The 27,204-nt window shown below is 37.7% G+C and overlaps 1 protein-coding gene across 1 annotated transcript; it reads right to left on the bottom strand.

Annotated features, from left to right (window-relative positions):
• Positions 1-222: 222 nt before the first annotated feature.
• SLC13A1 (solute carrier family 13 member 1) lies at positions 223-24,023 on the bottom strand (the record flags this gene model as incomplete). Its single annotated transcript, XM_084305821.1, has 15 exons — positions 223-363; positions 496-633; positions 1,582-1,743; positions 2,395-2,504; positions 3,158-3,261; positions 9,647-9,748; positions 9,844-9,942; positions 11,208-11,327; positions 15,908-16,071; positions 16,565-16,631; positions 16,721-16,778; positions 17,363-17,550; positions 20,480-20,616; positions 21,357-21,485; positions 23,925-24,023. 15 exons carry the CDS (start codon positions 24,021-24,023, stop codon positions 223-225), a joined length of 1,818 nt encoding a protein of 605 aa, XP_084161947.1.
• Positions 24,024-27,204: the final 3,181 nt, after the last annotated feature.

Consider the following 27,204-nt stretch of genomic DNA (forward strand, 5'->3'; position numbering starts at 1 on the left):
TATTTAGAAAGTCTAACATTCTTCCTGATTAGACTCTCAGAACAGATCATCAGTCTCTTGGACTGTGGAATAAGGTATTTACAGTAATGGGGATCCCTATTGTTATAGTGACAAAAAGCATTTTAAGTGACTCACCACATGCCAGTGGAACAGAAAAGAAACAAAAACAATCCAAACCAATCCCCAGGTTTTGTGGTGGTGTGTTGTTTGTTTGTTTGTTTTTTACAACCCTGTGCTGTTTGAAGAAATGATTGGTGCCCAACTTGGATAAGTATAGAGATCGAATATAGGCACTATCCATGTCATAATTCCAAGCATAACGACAGCAACTCCGATGATATTAATGCCCAAACCAGCTTTCACCTAAAGGAGGGAGAAAAGAAAAAAAAGACTAATATCAAGCCTGTGAAGAAAGTTTTTAAAATGGTAAAAATCAGACAATAATGTTGCAGAGTGATTATCAGAACCCTTTGGATAGTGTTGCTTAAAACTCACCATGTCCATTACAGTTAAATGACCATATGAAAACACAATGGCATTGGCTGGGTTTGCTACTGGAAGAAGGAATGCAAAAGAAGTACATAGTGTGGCAGGTATCAAAATGAAGAGTGGGTTCACGTGAATGGCTTCAGCCTGCAGAAAGAAAAATAAAAAAGAACAGCTGTCAGGGGATGCATTTGCTAAATGAAATACATAAATGCAAACTTACTATATTAACACAAGCAAACTGTAAACTGCCAGCTTAAATAGTGAAAAATAACCTTTTCTGGTAACTCTTTTATAAGATTATATCTGAAAATGCTCCAGAGGAGAACAGGTATTTCTAGCACAGGATAGTTAATGAACCCTAAATTCACACCTGATTTTTCTCTAATTGTAGCTGAGTCTCTAATATGAAAAACTCTTGCAAAGAGTGTGGGCACAGCACAAGCACTAAAACCAAAACACTGCCAGAAAGATGATGAAGTTGAATTTGTGTATAATGCGCAGGAGGTACTCAATGTAGTAAGGACTGAGTTTTCTTGTGAGATAGGGAATGGAGATTAGTGTATGGCTAGATTGGTCAAGTAGCAAAGACAAGAAGATAGCCATAGTAAGTTTTGAAGAAGAATTGGGTGTTTTGATAAAGATAATGAGGGAAAAAAAAAAAAAAAAAAAAAAGGAAAAAAAATGAGGAAAGGAGAGAAGAAATGAGAAGTACGTCTAAGCACATCTATTAGACCTCTCTTCTTTTTGGTGACAGCTTGAATGGTGCACTGTTAACCTTTTTTTTTTTTTTGAAGATTTGGTCCTGAAGAAACACTGTGAGAGTTGTCCTTTCAAGTGTTTCCATTATACTCAAATAGGAGTAACAGCTTCAATTTTTGAGTATTGCACGTTTATCTTAATTTTACTGATACAGCATCTCTTGTAAGAAAGACAAGACAACCAGCTATCCAATGAACATGGCAATAAAGAAAAAAAAAAAAAAGTTAAGAAGCACTTTATGTAGACTTTTAAAAAACTGCTTCTTTGAGCAGCTATATTATTACATGGATGACAGAGCACAATCTGGTTAAAAGCAACCCCTATGATACTCACCAAAGGAGATAATATAGGCAAAAATATTGTAATGGTGGCTGGATTGCTGGCAACTTCTGTTACTGAAGTGACAATAAGGCATGATATCAGGATAATTAGCCACAGGGGTAGTGATCCTAGGGGGGTCAATTTACTTGCTACCCAGTCAGACAGTTTTGAAACCTGCACAAGAAATATGACAACATGATTATGTTTTACAAAACACTGAACAGAAAACTATAATGAAATGGTATTGAACAGGAATTAACTCATTTGTTAATTATGAAGTATTTGTGTAAAATAGAAAAAAAAAAAAAGATCTGAAATAATTCCATGTTCCTACCACATGTTTTTAAGTACATTTTTCTAAGTTATTGTTGTCCTGTAGGCACCCATGCAAGCTATATTCCATTTATTTATATTTGCACCTTTGAGAAGGTTAGAGGAGATGTACTCAGAAAATTTGTCATACACATACATCAGGCTTCATAAACAAATCTTGGGCCAAGACCTGTTTGATTTGCTGGAGTAGCCAGCAGGACTCTGCATAGGAATTACCTCAGAAACCTCTGCACAATTCCTACCACATTGGGCTTAAATTAAAACAAGTAATTAACAGTAATCATCTTTGTTCATAGCCTCTGAAGTCAAGGAAAACTTTTTTTTTTCTTACCCCCACTTTGTAAACATCTTGCATATTCACATTTATCCTGTTCAATATTGCTACAAGAACAATTTGCTAAAATAAGAGAATAACCTTGAATCCTCTGCATGTCTGAATTGTGTCTGATGTGGGTCATGCTAATTGCACAGATCTTCTATAAATTGCATTACCTCACAGCCGTCTGCCAATGCAAACCCGCCACCAACAAGAATAGCTATTTCCCACGGCATGCATGACTGAAATTCCTTCCAAGTAATCAGTGGAGTGTAACCATAAGCAGCTAAAGAAAAAAAAAAATCACCAACATTTAAAAACATCTTGAAAAACATCTTGAAATAATTTCTCTGAAGAAATACTTTGAAAATATTCAAAGGCAAAATCTAATCATTATAACCTGAATAAAGTCTTTGACAGAAACAACCTGTACTTCTGGGACAGATCCTTGGCTGCTGGAAACTATCACAGCTTGAAGACGACAGCTACAAAAGTTTCCACCAGCGGAGCATTGGCCCCTTTCCCCTCCTTCCCTGTGTGGAAGACTGCTATGGGATATCAGTAAGACTAACTTAATCAACAAAACTCTACTGTTCATACAGATTGCCAAGGTAACACTCTATAGGCTCATTTAGGTTCTGATCTCTGCCCTGTGTAGCCCAATTCAAAGCCTGTAGCAGTCTCTGGAGAGGTGTTTTTCACTGATGCCAGGGGGCTGCAGACAGCAGGCTGCTGTACAGCACTGGCTCACAGAGCTCACACTGCCTGAATGCTATCACCTGTGCCAGGGAGGCTATATTCCCCCACAAGGCATTATCTTGTATTAAGGTTGTGACATCAATATTTAAAGACATTCCTCTACTGAATGCAATGTGTTATGTTTACGGCCGAACCTTCAATACTGTATTGTAATAAAACACAGATCAAACAATACTTAACTGCTTTCTCCATTTGAAGTCCTAGACAATGTTTTTGCAGGAATAATAAAGAACAGGAGGCCAATCACCAGGGCAGTTGTTGAATCCGTAGCATAGCCTTTGTACCTGAGTTAACAAGAATAACACAAGAGAAAAGCATGTACATATATACAGTCAGGACAGCAGTCTGCTATGTTGTGTGCCTGTGCCCAGGTGCTGGCTTCCCTGTAAGGAGAGGTCGGGGCTGCCCCAAGCCAGGCACACTCCAATGGGCCCAACACATGACATGGCTGGGCCCAGCAGCCAAAACGGTGGCATATTTGGGAAAACGTATTTAAGAAAGAATAAAAAATGACACATAGGAGGTGACAAGTGAAGAAAATAAATGAGGAAAAGAGCCTTGTGACCACCACAGTTAGAGAAGGAGAAGGAGGTGCTGCAGGCATGGCAGCAGAGATCCCCCTGCAGACATGTGGAAGAAACCATGGTGGAGCAGTGGAAAAGTGTGAGGAGAAAGGAGCAGCAGAGAGGAGCTGTGACGGACTGACCACAGCCCCCATTCCCCATCTCCCTGTGCCACTCAGGGTGGGAGGGCACAGAGTCAAGGATGAAGAAGTAACTTTGAGCTTCAGGAAAGGGAAGGGAAGGAGGAGTGTTGTTTTAATTTGCCTTTGTTTCTCACTGTCTGAACTGTTTTAATAGAGAGTAAATAAAAATAATTTTCCCCAAGTTGATTCTGTTCTACCTATGATGGTAATTGATATGTGGTGTCCCTGTCTTTATCTTTCCCCGTGAGCTCTTCCATCATATTTTTTCCTGCTGCCCTATTGAGGAGGGGGACTGAGATGGCAGCTGGTGGCCATCAGTCTGGCAGCTGGCCAGTGTCAGCCCACCACATCTGCAGAAATAGAACATGTAAGCCCTATAAATTCATCAGTTCATGTCCTGAGTAAACGTGCACTACTTTGTCATTCAGGAATAAGCTGGGGGAGGAGAATGTTTAGGAATAGCTGCTGCTTAAACAACTCATTTTCACAGTTCAGTGGTAAATTTAATAATTTTAATATGCTCTGTAATAGATCCAGTCCAACAGGCCTGAAGAGCACTGTGCCTACCCACAAAGGATGATGCTCTTGTAGCTAAGGGAAGACAGCAGAACTTTATTATCCTCCTGTGGCTGTCACCGCTGTGGTCACAGACACAACGGCCGTGTTTACTTTGAACATTTCCTGTGCGTGAGAATTCCTTGCACCAGTGTTTTTTCAGCTGATCCAATTTCCTTCAAACTAGTACAGAGTACAAGACCAGGCAAAGTGCAAAGCTGACCGCCAAGGCAATTTTAACACACACTTAACACATCCACCTGATTCTGTTAGATAACTGATCTTATTTCAGTCAAAATAGTCTCAGTCATTCAATAGAATTAAAAAAAAAATTGCTAAGAAAGTCAAACCCAACAGTTTTTAAAGCTCAGTAATGTTTTAATATTTACTGTAAATTATTATTTTTTCCTGAACCAATATATTAGTCCTCTCAGCCTCATACTACGTAATTCTCTGCATTTTCAGTAGGTGCATGCATAACTTCTCAGCAGATCTCAGGCTTAAGGTTTTATATTAAATCAAGGCTTTTCACCAAAAGGGAAAAATCATCTCCAATTATAGGTTACAAATGTATACTCTGGTAGATCCCTTTTCTTTAACATCATTAGATGAGATTCACAAAACCTTAATATGCATAGCACACTGATATCACAGCCAGTATAGTTTTAGCTAAAACTGTCACAAAATGAACCTGCCATAAGAGTTGAAGTGGCTCACTAATACATTTTTGTCTCCTGTTTTCTGTTGTCTGCCAGCACAGAACATGCTTTTAAAAAACAAACTTGTAATGGTTTGTTAAGGCAGAGGGTTCTGCCCATATATCAACTTTAGCCTAGGTCCAGGTGCACTGGGGTTAAAAATCAGAAAATCCCTTCCTCTAGCATCCTATCCTGCACTCTTTTAAGACTTTATATATGTATATATAAAATAAATACAGAATCACAGAACCACAGATTTTACAAATGATATTTATATAGTACTATATATATATATATATATGTGGGTTATATAATGTTATATACATTGATAAGATCCCCCATGAGCCTTCTTTTCTCTAGGTTAAACAGTCCCAGCTCTCTCAGCCTTTCCTCATAGGAAAGGTGTTCCAATCCCTTCATCTTTGTGGCCCTTTGCTGGACTATCTCCAGTAGCTCTGTGTTTGCCTTGTACTGGGGAGCCCAGAACTGGACACAATTCTTCAGGTCAGGTATGGCCTCACCAGTACAGGACAAGGATCATCTCCCTGGACCTGTTGACCACTGTCCTTTGCTGCACTGTCCTTTGCTGCAAGAGCACAGTGCTGACTCATGTTCAATTTGGTGTCCACCAGAACCTCCAGATCCTTTTCTACCACACTACTTTCCAACTATGCAACCCTTAGCATGCAGTAGTGTCTGGAGTCATTTCTCCCCAGGTGCAGGACTTTGCATAACCTCTTGTTCAACTAGGAAAGTGCAATTATTTTGCTAACAAAAACAAAAAACAGAGAACACAGTATTCCTTGTGCCAAACGCTATTTTCAGAAAACTTGCTTGGGAGACACACACACACAATAGCCTACCATTAGTCATACTATTATGGAGACACACTTGAGACCTTTCCAGACAGTAGCTATTCAATAATTGGTGAATTTTGAGATTAATAATTTTCAAAATCTACTTATCCAATCTGTAATGCAATTGCATATACAATATTGACTTGCTTGTAACACTGGAAATCTGATTGTTATTTAAGAAAGTAAAAAATCCATTAATCAAGGAAAATTCACAATAACTCCAACTGATATCGTTGTAGAAAAAAGGACTGTGAGGAAAAAAAAAGGGGGGGAGAAATATGATGACACAAACTCGACACAAACTCAGACAAAAACTTGAGGAAGAGTGAAGGAAACCCACCTTGTATACATCAGCTCTAATCAGCTGCAGCCCAGAGTTGAAATTTCTGTTTCTTATGAGGTTCATAAAGTGCTAGCCAAAGGCCAACTTGAAATTCATCTAATTGAAGCTAATACCCTATAACCTGGAATCAAGCCAGGACATAGGTGGAGACTGCTGTAGTAAGAAACGATGTGTGATCCTTTGCTGTCAACAGATGGAGAGGAAACAGGCATTTTCACCCTGCCCTTCCCTCTGTAGTGCTATAAACATTGATTAAACCATTCTGCTATCTGCCTCCAGAGGGAGGTAACAGGGGCTCAGGGCGCCACAGCAATGGATTAGTCTTTGCTAGACTTACAAAATTTCCTTGAGAAAAATGAACTTACAAATGTAAAGTGTGTTTGAAAGGCATTTGATTTAGTATGGCTATTAATGATTCTTAAAAATGAGCTCTACTCAATACTGATACAGCACAAATGTGGGTAAGAATTGCCTGACATTTCAAAAAGTGGGGAGGATATCATCACTGAATACCAATCTTTCTGCTGGAGAAATCTGCAAAGAAATCGGTGTCTATATTTTAAAAGAGTATTCAGTAACTTGTGAAGATGCACACGAGGGGCTGGAAACATGAACTTGGATTGTGAGAGTGATAAGAATTTGTTTCTTAAAGGAAAACTTGACTCATTCCATTTGGTTTGTCAAAAAGAAGCTTGTAATGTGATATAATTAAACCAGGTAAGTATATCCTTAAAGCACTTATCACCAAAAAAAAAAAAAAAGTAATCTAGCAGGGAAAGACAAAAACAGATGGCTGGAAGCTATATGCAAACAGCAAACAAGGTGTAAATTTGTCTTGTTTATTTTGGCAACAGAGATGAGTATCTACCAGAATAAACTATCGAAGAAAGTGGTAAATGCCAAAATATGAGGAATCTATATTTTTCCACCCTGATATCAAGCCTGGTTGCTTTCTGGGAAATATTCTAATAAAATAAATCTCTACCAGGCTTGACACACAGAAACATGTAGCAGCTTCTGATCTTTAGCATGTTATAAGAAATGAGGGGGTGGTCCTGTCTAGTTTAAGACCCTGGGACTGTTGTCAAACCAACTTAAAAGTTCCTACTTAGTGGCCCAGGGGGTACTCAAAGTTACTTTAGCTCTGACATTGCAGCTTTGCTCCTCTAGTTTCATGGACTGTTTTATAGTAAGGTCAAAGCTCATCTGTGCAGGTGACAGAACTTCCCTCAGGCTGACTCAAGACTGGGATAAAATCCTGTAGAAAATAAGTACTATCATAAATGTAAGGGCAGAAAATATTTCCATACATTTGCTTTCTTTAACATATACTTAAGGAAGTTGTGCACATGCCTGTCACTCTATATCACAATGCAAAACACTGAACAGTTGTGTGTGCAAAGGCAGTAGTGAACACATGCATGAGAGATGTAAGCCACTGTAGAAGTCCCTTGGGCATGACAGGATTAAGCGCAATGCATTGATAGATGCCTTTTGCCTGTTTTTTCCTTAGTTTTCTTTAAAGATGGTGGTTAACTACTACTCCTAGCTGTACCTGTGCTGGCTTCTTACCCCACTCATCTTGACTGGGAAGTTTTCTGTTGCTTGTGAAAGTAAAATTTTAAATTCCTGGTTTGATGCCTATTAGTGCAAATGATGGATAAATTAAAGCTTTCTAGAAATAGGAAATGTCTGAAGAGTAATACATGCTTTCTTTCCCCTTTTCTAACAAAAGTTAGAGATTAACACAGGCTTTTTTTCTCTTCAGGTTACCTCACAGAAATTATAACGTGATTCATCTTGATGTGACATGACGCATGCTTGCATTCCTTTCCAAGGAAAACATTTCAGGGCATCCACAAAATAACATCCCCACACAGAACCTATAACCACGCTTGGTATGAGAATATTCTGCTTTTCCCTGTCAGTGAACAAAATCCTCAGACAACAGTAAACAGACAGCTTCAAATAAGAAAATGTAGATCTCTGGACTAAAATAATTCATTTGAGTAATAAGTCCCAAATCTGAAAGGTTGTTTACCAGGTCTGTTTTTCAGTATCAGATGTATCTCATTAAATGGAGCTCAATGAGCACTGAATGTTAATATCAGGCAGAAAGGGAGGCAAAGCCAGCCTGATTGCTTAGCTGGCTGATTGCTTGATTAGGTCAACACTCCAAAACCCTTTAAGATTACCGTGGTTCATATGAGACAATGATCATCAGGTCTTTTGTTGTTGTTATGAGGGAAAAAAATGTTCCTTGGCAATTTTTTGGGTAACAAAAAAGTAAATCATTTTAAAACAATCTTAGTTTTTATGCACTTAATGCTATTTCTACAAAAAAAAAACAACAACAAAAAAAAAAAAAAAAAAACAACCAAACAAACGACAAAAAAAAAAACAACCAAACAAACAAACAAAAACTCCTCACCTTAAATCTTCAAAACACTACAATTATTCTTTGCAAATCCCTTTCCAGATGTACTAGCAGAGCATTGCTGTGTGTTTGCATGTGTGTGTGTGTGTTTGATAGACTGCCTGAATGGTGTGAGCATATTTCAAGAGAGGAGGGATGATGGATGTGTGTGCACATGTCATTCATGGAAACAGAAACACAAAATGGAAAGTTACCATCTGAGTCTAATTCTGGCCTTTGACTCAGATAGTGATAAACGTTAAATCTACAAGGGCCTAAACAGCACAAAGTCCTGCTCCTCCCTGTCCCTCCTCCCAGTCGTCCAACTACTTCCCAGTACTCTAGAGCAAAATTCAGACCTTTATCACAGAACAATGCCAAAATTACAGTAATTACAGCAAGAGAACAGGAGCTATTACAGGCATCACTGTATTATAGATTCTTGGAAGACCAAGCAATTTCTTAGTGAAAACACATCTAGGTGATCCTGGGGAAGGGACTGCAGAAGCAAGCTGAAGCAAAAGGACAAAAAAGTGTAGCAGTTCCGGATTAGTTCCTCCTTTTTGATGGTTTGTTTAACTGTGACTTTGTGAGAGTTCTGTATGAACAGATAGTAATTTATGTCAATAAAGCTATCAAAGCAGAGGATGTTGGCCTATTTGCATAGAAGTTGGGCTGTCACTAATGGCAGCAGATCAAAAAATCCTAACCAAAGATCTTGTTCTTGCAACTGCAGATTTGGCAAGGAAATAGGAAAGAGTAACACCAATCACTATGCCTTCTCCATCACCAGATCAAGTCTAAAAGATAGGCGTAATCCTTTTTAGAAGGTACTTTGTTTAATCCTGCAATGGGTTTAGGACATTTCAGATATTGCAGCACATACCTCTATGGAACTGCCACAGTTGTACCTATTCTCTATATACTACAGAAGTTTTTAAAAATGTCATCATGGCATCTTTCCAAATTATTAAATGCATTTTTTTCTATCATTTTTCCATTTTTTCTTTTATATTTTTATTGTGAAGTAAAGAATGTATGCAGTTAAAACATGGTGCAGTGAATCTCACTGGTGTTTCAAAAAGATTACTTACTTTGGGAATAGTGAAGACCATCCTGGGATGAAGCCAGGTTCTCTGGTAAACCACAGCAGGGTCATTAAAATGAATAGGATAAGCGTAACAATTTCTGGGTAGCTATAGCAGAAACACAATGGGTTATACATTTTCTTGAATTTACACTTGGATTTACTTGTTCTTGTTTGCAGGTTCATGTTCATAGTCTGACATACCTCATTGGTCCAAGCTTTTTGTATTCTTCCTGAATCACCTTTGCCGAGGCCTCTTCTCTAGCTGTTTTTTTCTTGCCACACTTGAACATGCTTTTAAAACTGGAAGGCAAATCAGCAATATTGGAAGATGGATTAACAGTGTATGCAGAAGAAAAAAAAGTCCACCCCTTCCAGTTAGCAATAGCATTTTACAAAAATTTCTCACTTTACAATGCAGTGTCTCCCATTTAATTATCACATACTAAACTGAGCACATTGGAATTAATTGGCAAAGTCCAGTGGGAGACTGACAGAGGCAGCAATAAAATGTGTCCTGCTATTGACTAGCTCATTTGTTTTATCCTATAATGGGTTTAGGACATTTCAGATGTTGCTCACAGGGAAGATGAAGCTTTAATCTTGGGAACTAATTGAAACAATCAAAAGCATAATCTGTCTGTTTAATGAAAGTCATACATGATTACAACTTTACTTTGTATTTTAATGAAAAAGTTTGTATTGCATAAGTAGCCTGCATACTGATCAGCAGAACAGTTGCTACAAGCTAGGTTTTCATTCTTCGATAATATTAAAAAGAACACTATCAAAACGATCAAGAAAAAAATGAAAGAATAAATGTTCAGATACAGAATGGTAAGACTGGGCTTATTGTAAGTCTGCTTAAGAGCAGGCAGTCTCACTTTTCATCTCTTGCACCATAAGTAACCATGTAACCGGAAGACAGCAGGCCCCATTGTTATCTCTGCAGGTGTTAGTGAATTCATGGAGAACAAGGCTTTGAAGAGTCAGCCAAAAAGAAATATTATTCTCTGCAAAACCTTAAAAGCACAAACTCCAAAAGAAAGAAAAACCTGCCACCACATATAAATATTGGAAAAAATGAACTTTTTTACTTTACATTCAGAAATGTAGTCAACCAGTTTATAGCACAGGTATTGCTCAAGTATTCAAGTCAATCCCTGATTCCAGCAAAGAGCAACATCCTGCCTGTCTTTAACATCTTCAGGTCTTAGACTAAAATGCACATCATTTCCATACTCTTTAGTCTTGCACATGCAATATTTAATTATGCAATAATTAATAATAATGCAATACTTAATTATGTTGTGTGTATATTTTAAAGGAAGGGATATCATCATTTATGATATAGACTTTTCATACTAGGCTGAGTAGTCAGGGATCCTTATTTTAGAGAATTCTTGTCTCTTCCAGAGATGCAGCTCTACTAATCAAGGATGTAAAATTGCTGTTGCTGCATTATCTTTTTAACAAGCCTGCTAAACCTAGGTGGAATATTTACTCCTGGTATAAAGCATCTTTTATACTATCAACCTTTACTCTTATTGATTACATCATTTACTTACTCAAACCCAAGGAAAAGCCACTGGAGCCAGACCCAAGAGAGCACCAGAATAACGACTGTGATGGGGATAGAAAGGATAAACCAAGATCCAAAGTTGATGCACTTGCAATCTGGATAACGTCTGGATGAAAGTTTAAAACAAAACAAAAAAAAATACTGTTTAGTTAAGCTTAGCAAAGGAATGAAGACTTGTGAGAAGTGCCAGAAAGCCCTCTTTTCCAAGAGAGTGCTTCTGGTTGGCAGCTGCCTTCAGCATGAGGTGGCCTCTGGTGGCCTCTTTCTTCACCCTCCCATGCTGTTCCTGATCATCATGACTACCACATGAACTGTCCCTGCAGCTGTGCCACAGTTGTTTGAGCATTGGGTCAGCAACAGATCTGTGCATCTCCCACTGATCTAGGTGCATCTAACCTGTTCAGGAGGCAAGGAAGGGCCACTCACAGTGTTAAGGGCCACTGGGACTGCAAAGAAGCAGAATCAAAGAAAAGCTGCTCTCTGAAAGGAGACTTCTAGCACAAGCAAATATACTTGAGTCTCCAATGAACTTAGAAGACAACAGTGGAGACAATGTAGAGACATTTATTATTAAAGGTTCCAAAAGGTATTCAAAGCTCATTAGAAAGAAATTTATTATTACTAATTTCCAGAACAGGTGGGGATGTTTATCTGTCAGGTGGATTGTCTCACAAGTCACATTGTCTCTATGAGGCTTCCTTCATCTGCTATTTGCAGATATGGGTCTGACAACCACAGCTCTCTCTGTCATCTGCAGTTCAAATACGGAGAAATGGGCTTGGGTCTTCTGAAAGAAGAAAATTTACTGTTGAATGAGATAGATGCCAGAAAGGCAAGAATAATGAATCCTACCTTTAGTTTGTCAATTTACTTTATGAACAGATTTCTTTCCATCTTTGAGCCTCTGCAGCTCTGCTGAGAGAGCTTCTACTGCTACAAGTGAAAATTCTAGCTTTCTTGGACAGCTTTCTTCCTTCATGCAAAATCAGATGGAAGGGAAAACACAATGTCCAGAAGGAGACTGCAATGACTATTTCCAATTATTATGCAATCTTTTGTATTTCATGCCTTGCTAGAAGAAAAACAAATGCAATGGTCTCATAGGTCATTGAGACAATAAATGTTTATTATAAATGCTATCTCACATGTTGTGCAATTTTTAGGATTAACTTGTATATATTATGATGTTGACATATATTGCAATTAAAGTGTCAGCTGGGATTAAACTACAACGCCTACCCACTTCTTGAGATGGATGCTGTAAATTGCAATTGTACATAGTGATGAAACAGTGAAAATGGCTATTATATACTATTTATAGATTACATGGCTATTTAGCTTTTATTACATGATTAGCCACATTGATTTTTGAATGTACATACTCCAATATAGGAAAAAATGACATCAGCACAGCAATGACTTAGCATTTCATCACTTGCTAAGTATTATGATCTTATTTTTGACATATGCTTGATAATTCCTTATTGAAAAGAAAACAAGCTCTTGAAAACTTTATACTAAAGGGTCAACTCCATTATAAAATATTAATTTATGCTGGTCAGGTTTCATGGTAAGTTTGTGCAGTGCTGAACATATATTTAAGCATTTATAGTAATCTTAATAATAAAGTTATCTAATCTTCATTTCAGTAGCAAATATTCCTCAGGTAGATTGGATAATAAATATAAATAGTTACAAAAGTTATCTATTAAGTAGCACTGGCTGGGTTATCTGCTATAGTTAGCTTGTAGGTCTTGCCTGAGGCAAGGATGGACAGGACACACTGAACTAGTTGTTTTCCAGATCTGTTTTCTGCAGAAAATGAAGAAGTGTGATTGATTTTAATAATTCCTACATTGCAGTGATATGGTCAGTAACAGTGCAGTTTTTCCAGGGAAACAGTACAAATGCCAACAAACTTGTTTCATAGAACGAATCCAGACAAGATTGATTATTCTTTTCATGACTTTTATAAAATTACTGAGGTTGAAAATAATACGATGTTGGCAAAGTTTGATTCTTCATGTTGGAAGGTCAAACTCAGTTATCAGAAAGGCATTGGGGAAATTGAGGAAACTGTCAGTGAGCCTGACTGAATTAAAGGTTTCCTTACAGGATTTACTCTTCCTCAAGCATAGGAGAGCTCAGTTCTCTGCTTGGCAGTGAGCCTTTGACTGAATCAAAGGTTTCCTTACAGGATTTACTCTTCCTCAAGCAAAGAAGAGCTCAGTTCTCTGCTTGGCAATGCTGTGTATGACAGGCTTCCCTCTGTAGCCTCCCCATAGCTTTCCCCTGGGTGCAGCCGCCTGGGCTCCTAGGATCCGTGGCGCCACTGATACAGCCCAGCTGCAAACCTTGGATTGCAGCTCAGGAGAAACTGCTTGGTCATGTGAAAGAGCTGTGAGAAAGTCTGTACAGCACAGGTACGTAAGATAAGAGAGGTAAAACTGCAGATATGATACTTGGCAGACTGTAGCAGCCTGAATGATTCAACTGGAAACATACCAATACAGAAAGGGATACGATACTAAAAATCAGCAAAAACAGAGTCAGAAGAAAGGGACCCAGCACCGCTAAGGATCTGGTCAGGGAGCATTGAGGACCAACTTATCTCATCCTCACTGATGCCCCCTGGCAAGTAAAGGCTTCTGGGTGTCTCATGGGAAGTGGTGCGCAGAGTAATGCTTAGCCTACCAGCTGTCTAATCAGCTTCTTGGTATCAGAGCCAATATTTATATTTTTTCTTTTCAGTTGGATATATTCTAGACACTGTCTTGGAGTGTCTCTTTGTGCACAATTAAAGAATGAATAGAGTGACCCTGGGAGGATTAGTAGCAATTCTGTCTTGAAAAGCAGCCCTGGGGGAAGTTGGTCTCACTGGCAGGGATGCTTAGCATCGTTGCTGCCAGTGCTTGCTTCTGCTTTGTGGAACAGGGCTTAATTGCGTGTCCTAAATCAACAGCAGGCTGAGGATTCCCAGCAAGGCACAGACTCCAACACTAACACAGATATACGATCTTCCTCTTCACCTTTTTCATATTACAAATGAAAAGGAGGGAAGGGGGAGAACAATAAACACTGATTGTAGTTTATTTAATACTAAAATTGGTAAGTTATGAAGAATACAGAATTCTTCAGTGTTTTGTCACTTAGATGGAAACCCAAGAATATTCTTGGTGTATACAGCTCTCTTGCTGAATTGTCCTCCTTATGATGCTCGTTATGATGCTTATGATTTATCATCCTTGTGATGCTTATAATGCATAAAGGTAGGCTGCAAATGTGTCCAAGTCATGCTAATGGGTCAATTCCTCCTTCAGACAGGACATAAATACAAATGAGGCCTCTTAGGAGAGGGGTGCAAGACAGTTAAACAGAAAAAATATTTGCACAGTTAGGTGGTAGATACAGCTTAAGTTAAGGATTAGGCTCAGTGGTTGTGTAAAGATTAAACAAAAACCTGGTGGGGTATAAAACTGGATTATACACATAGTGCTCCATGTACACCTCATGCTCCTAGCAGAGGATGAAGACCCAGGGAGAGAACAGCAATCTGCTTATGCATTCTTGAAGAGATTGTTAACAGCTAAGACAAACTGAAAAACCAGCTGTGAGCCAGTTTTCTTCAGGTTTGCTAAAACTTCAGGGGAAACGAACAAGAACAGTTCTTATCCCTAGTAATCAATCTTGGATTCTCCTAGGCTTGTGAGTATGGAGCCTGCTTGAACCAGAAATGCTTGTATGTTTAAAAGTTATAAGTTTATAGCTTATAAGTTTAAACTTACATGTTTAGAAGTCTGAAGGACTTACAAAGCCACAATCTGCCCTGTTTGTTTGGCCCCAGTAACAGGCAATCTCTCATAATGTCCATACTGGTTCCATTGTTCCTATCTGCACCAGACCTTCTTGTAGCACAGACTGTTTTACAGTGAATTTCATCCATTCACAGAATACAGGTTTCACTGTTTTGCTGTCTACAACATAGAATATCGGGCAGAGGGTAATAACAGGATTGTGTTTTATTTTTTCCTGTGTTAAAATTAGAGTAGGAATATTTCTGGCAACAAGTAATTTGCAGAAGGAAAAAAAAAAAAAAGTTAAACAAGAACTATTGGTTTTTCAAAAGGTCTGGAACAACACCTGCCAATTTTAATTTTGAAGTACTTTTAATTAGAAAAGGAATATTAAAAAAAAAATTAGTAACCTCAAACCAAAGTGTTCCATTGAAAATAAAGTTTCAGATTGGCTTGAAATGATTTGCTTTCTCATTGATTAACAGATCTAAATTTCTCATTTCAGCAATGCACTAAGCATAACTTCCTGGAAGTCTCCTGATTCTTCTTGCTAAGTGGACCTGAACTTAGTATTGTTTTTCTCTTCACACAAGCCCAACCTTTTCCATGCAAATACTCAAAGAATACTCCTCAACCAAAGAATGGTCATCTTTTTGTATGTATTGGATGATCACTTACAGACGATCATCCATGTAAGTCAAATACAACCATGCAATTTCATTTTAACCCTTTAACAAAAAAAAATAATGAAAAGAAAGCAATAGAATCAAGTATGATCAAATCAAAGGGTAAGGTTTCTAATGCATTTTAGGGGAGCCATTTGAGAGCTCAAGGAAGAACAGTTAAAATTCTGGATTAAGAAGAATACAAATAATTTAATATAGTCTCTTACGTATTGAAGTGCTCAGCAAAAATCAAATTAGTCGATGTTCCTGTGATTGTTGTCAACCCTCCAATGGTAGCAGAATAAGCAATACATAAGCACATCACTTTGAAAATCCCACTGTATTTGTCCTCTCTGCTTTTTCTCCCTGTTTCAGCAGGTGGTAGGTTCTGCTTAGTAAGAATATAGACTGATTAACATATAAGAAGGGCTCATCATCAAGCACAAAAATAGGATTCAAGGATGTCCCAGAACAGTCAGACAATTTTCTGGTAATACAGCCATATGAAGTGTGGTTTGGTTTGCAGTGGCAGTGCAATTATTCATGCAAAGGAAAAGAAGGGAGAGTCAAACCCTGAAGTCCTTTGCCTGAACTGCCTCAGTCCTTACACAGGAACTGCCTTTATATATACTGATACATATACACCTGATATATAGAATCATTCTCTGATGAGGTTGGTTTAATCATATAAAACACCTTGGAAGCACAAAACCAGTAAAAGATAACTAAATAAGCAAACTGTATGTATATGCGAATCCACACATATTTATTCACATAAAACTAGCTTCATTGCTAGCAGCACCATGTTAAGTGTTACATAGGAGTGAGATTTGGGTTAAAACAAAATTGCACATTAACAGAATAAGAAAAGATACCTTACATACCTGTTCCTTTTCTTTTTCATTTTCCTTTTCAATTGTGCACACGGTACTACTCATATCGGTGTCATATCTGCAAAAACAAAAGTATTAATTGCAATAAACAGATGTTCTACTTAGATGAATTCTTAAGAGAAAATTTAGAAAATGAATAACTATTACCCATTAACTTGTTTGCCTTTCTCTGTCCAGTCACTGTTTTCACATTCTCCTACATTTTCTGTAAGACATTGACAGAAAGACAAATAAATGTTTAGGGGTACAAATCTGGAATGTCTCTATCAGCATGTCCCATTCCTTGCAACTGCTCTGTATCATCCCATGAACACATTTACAAGTGCAAAACAGCTAAGTTGTGCCCTAATCCTCCACAACTCATATTACCCCAGGGTCTCAATCTCATAATGATGAGAAATCTTCTCCTAATTTACAATTCATCTGTGTATTTAACCAGTTTAGATTCATTTGTTCTTCCAACGCTACCCTAGAGCTTAAAGAGCTCTCTTCTCTTGCTAACATTTAACCTCCCGTGTATTTATAGCCTGTAGTTATATTTTTTTTCAGACTTCATTTTACTACGCTGAACAAGCCAGCCTCATGTCTTCTCCTCTCCTGCTGTATTCTGCACCTGTTCAATTTTAATTAATCTTTGTGAATGTGAGAGGCCTCATGCACAGTAATCAAAGAGATGTCTCTCAACAAAACACATAATGATGCTGCTACTTGCCTAGCCCTTCATGTTATGTGGTGTTTGGTGTGCTGCAGAGTGAGGGTGGGCAAACAAAAACTGTACCATACACCTACCGTCAAGCTCCAGCGCCAGGTTGGTGGAGCCATTAGAGTAGGACATCTCCAGCATGTCAGCTTCTGCATCAGCTGTGGTGATCTGCTGAGCTACGGCCTCTACAATCGGCATCACCATGGCAGCCGCAGAGGTGTTGCTGAGCCACATCGACAAGAAACTACAGCTCACCATGAAACCCAGTGTAAGCCTGGAACAGGAGAGAAGAATCTGTTACTGCTGCAACAACACCTCCTATCACCAGACTGTTTAATATAAATGGAAAGCTTTTTCAACAGAAAGCTTGAATGTAAGAAACAGTAAATATTTACAGCTTGTAACTGACCTCTGAGGAAGCTGATGAATTAGAATGATTTTGGTCAAAGATAATTTCACACTGAAATAGAGTTATAAGGGTCAAATATACTTATAAATGGAAATTAAAGAAATAATGTTTATCTACAGAATAATACTGTATATGAACCATCTTTGAAGAAAGAGCGCCATGGATGTCACAAATTCAGATCAAACTTAAAATGGCTATACTACTAATGCTATTAGTCTTGTATTGTACAAGCTAGCTCAAAACTCTGGGCTGTGAGTCACTTAGGCTGTGAATCCTCTGGATATCAGTCTGGGTGTTATAAGGAGAAGTATTAGCAATTCAGTAGGTGGCACTTAGTTTTTAACCTATACCTCAAAGTGTAGGGATTATTAGTGCTTCAATAAAGGCTATATTTCATATTAAATGGGAAAGTGAAGGTCATTATAAGTCTTGGTCTGGTCTTAGTGCAGCTTGTGCTAAGTTTGCTTCAAAATAGGAACCGCATCTACCCTACTAGAGTCGCTCCAGATTTGCACTAAAAAAAAAAAAAAAAGCAAATATTCTACATCACATCTTGTGAAATCAGGTTAAATTTAACATACAGACTACACTGTCATATTTAATGCATCTCTTGGAGTTGTAAATGAGACTAGTTCTCTTGGCTTCTTGTCCCAAGGTGTTGGCAGTGTCACTGGACACCTGCCATGCATCACCATAGCAAGGCAGTAAACATGAGTGAAGGGACTGTGGTGGTACAGCAGTTTATGAAAAGTCACTTGTGCAATCTGAAAAGCTCTTTGCCTGGCCTAGATCAAAAGCTTTGTAAAAGCTCTATGGATTACTCAACACATGAAAATGAGATTTAATATAAAAATAATGTAAGCAATGTATTATGACATAAAAATAGCATCCAAAATGCCTCTCATAGCCTTTCATTTCAGCTAATGGCAAAAACATTTCAAACTTGCTTCTTTTTTTTTTTTCTCAATATGGGTACAAAAAGTTCAATACCTTGATACTCTGTCTTTCCTCTGTGTACTTTTAATTGCATAACAATGAAATGATCTTTAGAACTGCAAGTGGCAGACCTGATTCAACACAAATTGTCAGCACTATTATAAATCCCATTAACTTTACTCAGTTCTTGATCAGGTCCTCAGATGGAAGTTGGGGAAGAATCGTGTTTTCAGGAGAAACATTTGTGCAGAAAACACTGGTCAGGATAAGTACTCCTGCTGTCCTACACCCCACCCACTACTGCATTCTCAATGCCCTCTACTGCAGGAAACTCCTACAGTGATAGCTCTGCCTTGGGCTGGATGTGGCTCCAGTGTGCAAAAGCTGTCTGGGGACTCTTGCTCGTGGAGGAGGGGGGTTATGCAGAAAGAACAGTGTGCATCACTTTGCAGGGGCACATAGCTTATGAGCAGTAGATGCTGAGAGGCAGGAGGATCCTCTCCTTCACAGATCATCTTATCATAAACTTATCATCTTGTTACCATAATTAGGAAGTGTGATAGAGCTGAGATAGGAGGGATTCTGCTTCCTCAGGGTTACATAGCTGTCTGTGGAACTGCTCCGGGTATCTTCAGCAGCTGGATGCAGGTTCCTGCATCCACAGCATGTTCCTCAGCAGTTTTCGGTTAGTGGATCACACCATTGACTTGTATTCTCCCTTTCAAGATTTCATCCAAAAGATAACTGCATACCGTAGAAAAAGAATATAAGGAGTATTTTGTCAAAGAGAAAGAGAAGAAAGAGAAGAAAGAGAAAGAAAGAGAGAGAGAAAAAGAAAGAGAGAAAGAGAGAAAAAGAAAAAAAAAAAAAAAAGAAAGCTACCAGCTGTCTGAAGATGTGGGAAAAATCAAAGTACGTGTGATAGTAAATTTAGGACAGACAAACTACCAAGGAATAGAAATATTCCAGTATTTCCAAGAAGTGTTATTAGTTAGATCATTCAGGAGGTATCTTATGTTTTAGACCTAGCTTTCTACTTTTCTGACTTTTTACTTCCCATCACTTTCTGTTTTCTGACAAGGAGTCATAAACATTGTATATTCTGGGAAGCCAGATTCACTTTACAGATCTTATCTGCAGCCTCACTGGTGTGCTGACAGATGAATCTGGGGGCCTAAAGCACTCCTAGAAGCTTTCCTTGCAAGCAAAGAAAAGTTTTCACTTCATAAGATATATGTTGATAGCAAGTCAGTAAAGAGTGCAAGATTTCATTTCTCTCATCACCTCATCCAGCTGGGGAAGTTCCTATTCCTTTGATATTTTCTTCACAAGTTGACAAAGAAAAAAACATAAATAGAGGCACTGTGCTTCATGTGTTTTTCCTTTGCCAACACAACTTTTATGACTTTATTTTCCCTCTTGTGTATCTCAACTCCTTTTCTGTATTTGTGAAGTTTCCAGAATTTTGCAAACAGTACTGAACTACAGATAAATATAAAGTATAGCACAGATTTTTGGTTGTAGGCATCAGGTATGTAAAGTGCTAAACATTATTAGGACCCTTACATTATTCACAGATTCATAAGTTGTTTGGTATTTTTGATGTTTTTGTTGCTGCTTAGAAGGTTCCTTATTATGAGCAGAATCACTGTAGGGAACTTTCAGTGTTATAATTAGTATTTCAGCAAAATAATAAAGTGTCACCTACAAATCAATCATATCATTTCAAATATCTACTTTGTTTCAGTAGAAAAGAAAAGGTGGATTTCTACTGCAGAATAAGCAGTAGGCAATTATTTCTGGAATTCGAAGCTTTCCACAAGTATTATTGTCCTCCAAGACATTGTTTAGCACGTACCATGCGGGGTTGACACCCACTAACATCACCATTCTCAAAGCCACTCTTTTGTGGAAATTCCATTTTTCTATCGATGTTGCCAAACAAATTACTCCCATCAGCAACAGATGAAAGTCTTTAAAATAAGCAGATGCCACCTGAAATAAAAAACAAACAAAGAAGTTATGTTAATTAGTTGTTTTCTTTTTTATTAGTACTTGATACTAGCAGTTCAATACAGATATGTATTGAAATGCATGTGGAGAAAGATTTTTGGTTTAAACTTTCATTAAAGGTTTCATGTAAAATTTCATTAAAGCTCTTAATTTCATTTAAACCAAATAACAATGTGCCAAAGAACACAGTGTTAAAACTCAAAGAAAAATAAGGCTTGTGGTATAAACAACCTAAGATCATCAGTCATGTCTCACATAAAATCTAAATAACCAATGAAATGCTGCTTTTTATTAACATAGCCACCCATTGAACAGAGAAAAGAACAACTTTAAACATGGAGATATAAAATATCATCTGTGGTGTCGTCTCTGATGTGCAGATAGATTTTGCACACAGGGTCTTTACTGTACATGTACCATACTGCTTCCGTAACATTAAGGATATCTTAAATCTACCTAGCATTTTCCCATTGACTGGCATCTAAGCATTGAATCACAGCCTAGGAAAATAAATAAATAAATAAATAAATAAATAAATAAATAAATAAATAAAAGAAATATGGACCAGTCCTGAGGACAAATCACATACAAATCACGTGAGCTTGAGATAGGCCTACTGTGACTGGCACTCAGCAAATCCATGGATTTAACCCATCCGGTTCTTTCTTTGCAGATTTTGTTATTGAAATCTATAGTATGATAGGGAAAAAGGAAAAAATTACCTCCTTGGATTCCATTATACCAAACAGTGGGAACATAAATGCAGGAAGCAAAGCTGAAACAGCCAGCGGCAAAGGTTCTGTGAGCCAAAAGATGGCAACTACAAACAGTGTGTATGCACATTCTGCTTCCTAGAATACAAATAACACCAATGAAAACAGGAGTGGATCACACAGAAGGAAAAAAAAGTCACAATTGCAAAAAGTCCGGCTATGTCAGCTGAGAGATTACCTCCACCTGGAACTAGTATGAGTCAAGGGACCTGGATTCAGGGTACTTACTGTCTTCTATTGATAATCTTGCTAAGGTACAAAGCAGTCTGTAAATAGGTTTAAAGAATGTTTTGATATACTTAAATTCTACCACTTATGAAAGGACATAAAAAAAAGACATTGCTTTTCCTTCAAGCACAATTAATCCTATAGCTCATTCTGGAGCTTTCTCAGACCATGAATGAACATAAATAATAGAGTCATAAAAACATTAAGGTTGGAAAAGACCTCCAAGATCATCTGGTCCAACCATCCCCCTACCACCAATATCACACGGTAAACCATGACCATGTGCCAGGTCCAACCTTTCCTTGAACACCCTCAGGAACGGTGACACCACCACCTCTCTGGGCAACCCGTTCCAATGCCTGACTGCTCTTTCTGAGAAGAAATGTCTTCTCACTTTCAGCCAGAACCTCCCCTGGCACAACCTGAGGCCATTCGCTCTAGTCCTATTGCTAGTTATCTGCAAGAGGTCGACCCCCAGCTCTCCACACCTTCCTTTAAGGCCGTTGTAGAGAGCAATAAGGTCTCCCCTGAGCCTCCTCTTCCCCAGAGTAAACAACCCCAGTGCCCTCAGCCGCTCCTCACAGGACTTGTGTTCCAGGCCCTTCACCAGCTTCGTAGCCCTTCTCTGGGCACGCTCCAGGGCCTCGATGTCCTTCTTGTAGTGAGGGACCTAAAGTTGAACACAATATTTGAGGTGCAGCCTCACCAGAGCAGAGTACAGGGGGATGATAATCCTTCCTGCTCCTGCTGGCTACATGCACTATTTCTGATACAAGCAACCATTACAAACATTCTGCAGCTACAAGCACACAGAATGCAACTTTTAAACCTCTTGGAGTGTTTGCAGTCAATAATAAGTCAAATTTTGGCTCTTCTGTAATCAATTAAATTTTGTCACCAGTATCAATAAGGTGAGAATAACATATAATATGAAAAACAAGCCTGACAAGAAACACAGTTACTGTTCTTAAGATTTGTAATTTTAGCGAGTGACTTTCATTCAGAATTCTGGAAAACAGGATTTATTTCAGTGCTGCCAGTAAAATGCAGCCATCTCTTTGCTGATAAAGAACAAATGAGAAAAGACTAGGCTGAGGGAGGAAGAGTAAACAACATGGAAACAACTGAGGATGCAGCCAAATATAAAGAGATTAAGTGAACCTAGTTTTTTCTAGAATCCTAGAAGCCCATTTTTTATAGTTTTGATTTATATTTCTGCTCTTGAAGAAACTGGTTTAGATCTTTTAATGTCAATGTTTAGGACATGAAACTACTTAGCAGCAACAGAGACTGTTTGCAGTAGAAGAGGAACTGAATGAAACGGGGCTGAGAACCTCTTACTGAAATCAAGATTAAATCCAAGTCAGTCAGCTATGTCTAGCATTCATTTTTGGGAAAGCTTGTGATATATATATGAAACTACTTAAGAATGACGATTCACTTATCACCTAACAAATATTTATCTCACTTAAGTACTACCAGATTAAGAACTTTGCAGATTCTTAATGCTCAGAGAGGAATAGTGAAACTGTGAAGTGAGACAGTGTGAAGCCTGTTGCTATGTATCAGCTATCTATATATGATGCAAGGACTTCTGAACTGGACTTTAATGTATTTTCATTATACATGTTATGTATAATGCATGTGTGATAACGCATCACAGGAGAATTCTATTTCATTCTGTTGATATCAGACTGTGCCAAATGGAAGCACTAATATAATAAGATAGCTGTTCCATCAGCCTGGAGTTGTCACAAGGGTTACTGAATGCCAGCAGAATTTATTTCAAGTGAAATAAAACTAAGGTATTCTGCCATAACCTATGCTATATTTAGGAACCAGAGGGAATTTCTCAGAACATTCATTCCAGTCATTTGCTGTCAGACAACACAGTATATGATGAACTTAACAAAATCTATCATCAAATAAAAAAGTAATTTCATCTGTCGGTTCAACTCCACTGTCAAACACACAGAGCTGATTAAAAGTAGCCAAAATGTAATGGTAAGGACAGGATTTTCAAGGTGGTATGGGTGATGTTAAATGAGAAAAACATTTACTAAACAAGAAAAAATATATATAATTCAGAACTTCATGCAACCAGCACAGAATCTTTCTTATGTTACAGCTGTTGTCTTCTATACATTTCTATGAAAATACTCTGAGTTGACCAAACAAACAAACAAAAATCCACAGTGCAAACATAATGAAGTAATTTTGAAAAGATCTGGGAATCTCAAGCTTGACATACAGCTGCAAAATAATTACCTGTCACAGCAGGTCACTTACTTTGGTTTTGATGATGAGTGGGAGTGGAAGTAAAAGCAGTGGGGTGAGGACAATGAGCAGGAACCTTCGGTAGGCCAGGAGGTAGTTAAGAACCTTCATGGTTGATGGCTGATGATGAACTTTCCTGCAGAAACTGCTGAAAAAAAAATAGGTCTGACTTTAAATAGCTAACTCTGATTAATATTTTTCCAAACTATCACCTTTAGCCATTGCTAAAGCAGGCCAGTAAACCAAGTTAAAATTAAAACTTGCTTTTTATGGCTTTAGTGACTTTATTAACAGTAGGTTGATAAGATAAGTGTTCATCATAAACCAAGGCTAGATGCCTCATGACTTTCTCCCCCTGCCTTTCCTCATAACAAATCTATGTCATTAGAACAGGTTTTAGGCAACTAGATAACCAAACATTTCAGGTGCTCTCCCAGTCACTGCTGGCTACTGTAGGAAACTGAAACATCCGATATACATAGAACATATGTTCAAGCCCAATTATGTCATGAAGTGAAAACATATAGAAGATCATTTTGCTGGACAGAGTTAAAAATCTAATTTTCAAAACTTAAGAGGACAAGGTCTTGAGCATCTTGATCTAGCTTTGAACTTTGTTTTGAGCAAAACCTTAGACTAGATGACCTCCAGAAGTCCTTTCCAGCCTTAATCTTTCTATTGATTCTGTCTTTTTGAGTTTGAAATACATGAGAAAAATAGGTTCTCTCTGTCTTGTCTGGCAAAGAGTGTATGATTTTTTGTTTGTCATCTCATCTTATCCTGTTTTCTCACAGAAACGGGAGAAAACAGGATAAGATGTTCCATGTAGCTTTGACGAAGACTAAGAATGGGAGAGTTTATGAGATGATCAAAAATGAATAAATACTATTGCCTGAATTTTCCTGTTTTCAGTAAAAGAAAACATTGTACCGTGTTCGTTATACAACAGAATAGCATCAAATAAAGAAGAAGAAAAAGTAGGAAAGAGTTTTGTATCTGTGGGTAAAGATCAAAAGGGAAAAGAACACACTTCTTCATGCTTAGGATCTTAAGTGAAACAGAAGATTGGAAGAGAAGACATGAAGGAGTCTTTGAACTATAATCAGAAGCATCAAAAGGCCAGTTAATAAGGCAGATTTTAAAAATCTGTATAACTTTTGATTATATGGATCCCTCGTATGAGGATACAGACAAAACAGGTGCACAGACTGCCAGTGTTGGGGACAAAGTTTCAGTTTCTGAAGATAGGACTTTGTTTTTTACTAGGGAAGCAGCATTTCAAATCTAACTGACAGGAAGGAATTGATTGACAACCCAAAGATGGAAAATAATTTGGTGGTAAAAGTAATCATAAAATAACAGCCTTTGCTATGTCACAGAAAGAAATAATTGGGAAAACAGCTTTGACACAACTCAGAACTGAGCCTGAGACCTCCTGAGAAGATAATGTAAGGGATAGAGTTCAGGTGAACTGGTAGGTTTTGAAAGGGGCTATTCTAAATATACAATGGTAAACTATCCTACTCACAGAGTTCGAAGACAGTGAGCACAGAGAGAATTTATGGTTCCTGCACCAGGAAAACTTCAAATATCTGAAAATGCAAATGGGATTTTATGAGATCTGGGAAAAATGGCATGTGTCTGAGGACTGCTATAAAGAACAACATAAATATGGGAGAATAAATTCATGTAGATTTGTATGTGAAATATATTTCAGTTGTAGATGTCAAGGAAAATTTCTGTTAAAATGTCAGAAGTAAGAAGAAAACAGAGAAGAGTAAAAGGATTTAATAAACAGAAGGGAAGGCAAACTGCAGACAGAGCTGAAGTATTCAAGATTTTCTTTGCCTGAGTATTCACAAAGGTAAATGACAGTCAATTCTCTAATGAAATTAATTTTAATAAGGAAAAAGGAATGCAATATGGGCATGGTGCTGATGGGAGTGCTGAACATTTAGATTTAATATATGTATTCAAGTCAACAGTTCCAGATGAAATTCACCCATAATTCATTGGTGAGAATTCATGCAGTAATCTGAGAACTTTTACAATGTATTTGAATACTTTCTGATATGCCATATATTTGAAAAACTGTGGAGGATTACAAGTTTCTAACAAATTGGTCAGGCATATATGGAAACGAAATATGGCTAATATATTTCAGGCAAACCCAATCTAATGTTCTTTTTCTTTTATGAGGCAACTGGCTTAGTAATCAAATATCAAATATATGTATTTTATTTGATTTTAATACACCCTTTAGATGAACTAATAGAAATTCAGAAACAAACGCAGAAGAAATGCTCTAGGGGAAAATGACATTTGGGTGCACAACTGGAAAAAGAAAAAAAAAAAAAAAAAAAAAGCTGTTCTTGAAGAGTACTTATGAATATTTTACATTCATACTTAAATGACATTTCAAATAGTGTCCTGAAGTGGTTTGTTCTGATTAATTTTCTAGCCCGTATTTTCATTAGTTATTTGAATCATAATCTAGCAATGGAGAGAACAAAGTTTGTACACAGAAGTAATACATTCCAAGTCTTATTAAACCAAAAATGCTGTTTTTATCCAGTATTCCCAGACCATCATGACTATAGCAAAATGTGGCATGGAAATGGGCTTACAGATTTTAAAACAAAACAGAGAAAGAGACTTCCAATCAATACTAATCCAAGTGAATTATTCCTGATGAGACAGTAGAAAATGGCCTGCAGAATTATCATCCAAATTTGCAAGACTTTTTCCAGATCCCTGGTCTCAGATTTACAGTCAGCCACTAGAGATATTCAGAGCAAAATTGGGAGCTAAAAAGAAAGAAAGAAATGCCCTTCCATGTTTCTGCTGAGGCACATTTCTGGAGCAGTTAAGCCTTTACAAGTAACCTGAGAATGTATCAACAGACAAATGCTCAGGTAGATTATTATCTAGGTTATTAGGAAGAGAATGCATCTTTCCCTGTATGGGGATGCATGGCAGATCAATTAAATCACACTGCTGCATACTCTAAGGCAAGTGTCATGTACTTAGTGTGGTGGAGGTGACCACCAGGTGGTTAGGAACTTACCCAGTAACCTGTACCACTGCCCAAAACACTATCCTGGGCCTTGAAAAGCAAGTTCTGTGGTGGCACAGTAGCCCAGAAAGAATCAAGTCATGGAATGGTACTCATTTAAAAACATAAAAAATAAATCATTAAGTCCTGAGCCAAGGAACACGACACCAATTGGGTGTACCACATTCTCTATGATATACCAGCCTCTGGGAAGATTAAATGATTCAATGGACTGAT

This window comes from Netta rufina, assembly GCF_964035555.1.
Source record: "Netta rufina genome assembly, chromosome: 1".
NCBI classification, from domain to species: Eukaryota; Metazoa; Chordata; class Aves; order Anseriformes; family Anatidae; genus Netta; species Netta rufina.